This window comes from Cyprinodon variegatus, unplaced genomic scaffold, assembly GCF_000732505.1.
Source record: "Cyprinodon variegatus isolate N-32 unplaced genomic scaffold, C_variegatus-1.0 Scaffold647, whole genome shotgun sequence".
NCBI classification, from domain to species: Eukaryota; Metazoa; Chordata; class Actinopteri; order Cyprinodontiformes; family Cyprinodontidae; genus Cyprinodon; species Cyprinodon variegatus.
The window spans coordinates 24,856-28,068 of NW_015151100.1; the positions used below are offsets into that span (position 1 = coordinate 24,856).

Below are 3,213 nucleotides of genomic sequence, written 5' to 3' on the forward strand. Positions count from 1 at the left end.
TTTTCCCCCAATTCTGAATCAATTCTAATATTAATTACTGAAGCAAGCTTTTTTTGAGCAATCCCATTTGAGTTGTAGCCCCTCAAAGATGAAGCATTGGTGTGAATCCACCTTTTTTAAACGTTTAAAAACCCTTCAAAAATATACACCTTTTTTTGCAGTTAAACACAGGGCTGCTACACTTTTCCCAACACAGCATTCCATTATATTCCAGCATCCTTCAGCATATTCATTATCCTATTTCAAGGTCCCACCCTTCAGTATAAACAAATATGAGATATTTATACAGGAGTCAGGCTTTAAATACAGAATCACCAAACATCCCAGATAGAAGCAAAGGATAAAGTGATGGATACTGGACACATGGATTTATAGGTGTTTAACAGATGAAGGGATGAACAGACGATTAGTGGATATATACTGGAATATAAACTGACAGATAATATTAGACAGAAGGACTGTCCGATTTTACCGGAACAAGCTTTTTAATGTGGTTTATTTTTATTCTCTTGAAATGCTAAAATCTGTGTAGATGTCTTAACTCTCTGGATACATATAAGCTTATCTTTATGTAGATAGGTTCTTTTTTAAAGCCACAGACAGATATTTTAAATAACTGCTGATAAATACATAGACTTTTAGATAACAAAACAAATTAAAAAAAAACAATAATCTGGTGATATAATAAACCTAAAATTATATATATTTTTTTTTATGAAAAATTATTTAAGCTACCTTTAAGAATTACGTTTCAGGGAATGAAATGTAAAAGTGAATAGACAGAAAATGTAGCAATGAAAAACAGTGTGTTGAGACTTAAGAGAGACAAAAAGTTAGGGAGCTTCTGTAAACCCCAGATGGGTTTTTTTCTTCATCTCTCAGCTCTCCTCATGGAACCGATTAATTAGACCAAATAAAAATACTTCAGCAAGTCCAGCTTTTGAGGGTAAGGCTGAGAGAAAGCCATTTATTAAAGTTTTTTTCCTACAATCAGCAGGGTGTACTAAATAAAAAGAATAAAGCAATATTATTTGTGTTTGTTCGTCTGGCTTCCTGAGTGGAGATGATTCTGGTCTCCCACAGCCAAGTCGGATTCTCTTCCCTGCTTATTATTTTTCAATAACTTTGTGGCATCCTTTATAGACACAAGGACAAATCCAACTAGGCAATAAAGGTTCAAATCAAATCTTTTTTTCCCCCTCCTACTATAGACAGTCTGCCTAGCAAGCTTTTCCTTTATGTGTGTGTGTGGATGTGTGTGTGTGTCCTTTTCCATACCCCTAAAACTGAGGTAATCCTCATTGACCTGGATCATGAATTCTCCATAAACATCTCGAAACACGCCGCTGTACACCCAGTCGGACACAAACCTAAATAAAGCAGAGACTCTTTAAAAAAAAACTGTTCAAACAGCTTATGCATGTTAGTAGAGTCGCCATGTCTCTAGATTTTTAAATGCATCTTTCAGGTGAAGCTGCAGCATCACGAACCGTGTGTAAGGTTCACAGCAGCTCTTCAACAGGGACAGCAGGACGGGATAGTTCTCGTTGCTGCAGTTACTCTGAGCTTCGTTGTAGAGGTAGGACAGCAGCTTAACACCCTGAGGAGAGCCACATGAACAGAGCTGACATCTCGCCCGGAAGGTTAAACACAGCCATGATAGATGACAAATTACACTTCGTAGATAAAAGAGCCCTCACCACAGGGAAGGTCGCGTGGCCCGTACCCGAAGGGCCGTCCACACAGCACAGCTCCGACAGGTACCTTTAGATGAAAAGAGAGTGAAGGGAGTTTTTGATGTGGTGACGCACGCAGTGAGCTGATCTCTGTCAGATCAGTCTGACAGTGTGGGGTTAAGGTTAAAATTAGTAAAAACAAAGGAAACCATCAGCAGAAAAAGCAATAGCATAAAAAGGAGGTGCGATCTCACCTGAGCTGGCGGCCAACTTTGCGGAAAAGGAAGCCGATCGTCAACAGGCTGAGAGTAGGTGGCGTGCTGAGAACACAAGCTCTGTAGTAATGCAGATACTTCCTTAGACCACCAGTGAACGCCTTGGAAAAAGAAATAAAGATCAGTCCTATACATAGTTCCGCAAAAGTATTCACACCCTGATGCATCTAACCTTCATGTTACCACAAACTTGTGGTAACATGAAATCCTAACACAAAAGATTGTGTTAGGATTTCATTCTCAGCTCACTGCTGAAATAATCCAACAGTGACTAAAGTTTATTTGAAAGAGCGGAATAAAGACATCTTAATTTTTCATGTAAGCACATTATGAGAAACATGGTATACTTTAATATTTATGGAGTTAACATTTTGTGAAACCATCTCTGCTTTGATGTCTTCCAATGAGGTTTCCATGCCAACCACAGAACAGGGACTGCCCTGATTAAGGTGTTCAATGACATCAATATAAACTCAGACTCTGGACGGACCACAGTGCGGGTATTCACTCGGTTTTATTGGAGCGTCTGGAAAACTGGGTTGGCCTTTCTGGTAGAGCACTGGACTGGTTTAAATCCTACCTGAAGGACAGGGATTTCTATGTGTCAGTAGGGAACTTTAAGTCCGAGACCAGAAAAATCACATGCAGAGTTCCTCAAGGCTCCATTCTAGAGCCCCTCCTATTCAACATCTACATGCTCCCCTTGAGCCCCTGTCACACCTCTATGGTTTAGACAGCATATGCCTGATGTCCCAGAATCTTCTAAAACGCTGGCATACGCTGAACTTTCCCGAGTATTCATAAAGGTTCCAAAGCGTATGTCCTGAATCCTGGAGGAGTTCCGTTTCCTCCTGTGAACCCACCTTTAATACCAAAACGATGCCAATACGGCATTATACAGTAACTGTAAGTTAGAAACATGTTCAGTGGTCATCTGGAACACGTCAAATACGTTGATATGCGTTAGAGATAAGTTACGCATAAGTTATGAACAAGTTACACTCTGGCTTTGGATAAGCTAGACGCCACCACTTATGAGTAACTTACACTTAACGTATGTCAACAATCAAAAACTTACCTGTAAATTATGGCCCACTACTAGCCTGGGTGCCAGTCCGAACTTAGTCCCGCCCACAAGGTTTGAGTTCGGGGAAGTTCGGTCTGGCTCTGCTCCATAGTAGCGCGAGTATTAAAGCCCACTGTCAGGCGATCCAATCAAATTGTCAGGACGGACTTTTTACGATGATGGACAGCTGATCAAG

General features: G+C 40.3%; 1 protein-coding gene across 1 annotated transcript in view; it reads right to left on the reverse strand.

Moving 5' to 3' along the window:
* tubgcp6 (tubulin gamma complex associated protein 6) overlaps positions 1-3,213 on the reverse strand; it is a 38,825-nt gene that overhangs the window by 23,904 nt on the left and 11,708 nt on the right. Inside the window, exons 6-9 of the mRNA XM_015393551.1 lie at positions 1,931-2,052; positions 1,701-1,764; positions 1,491-1,600; positions 1,279-1,370 (exon numbers count right to left, since the gene is read on the reverse strand). Of these exons, the coding sequence (XP_015249037.1) occupies positions 1,279-1,370; positions 1,491-1,600; positions 1,701-1,764; positions 1,931-2,052 (388 nt within the window). The remainder of the gene's footprint in view (positions 1-1,278; positions 1,371-1,490; positions 1,601-1,700; positions 1,765-1,930; positions 2,053-3,213) is intronic.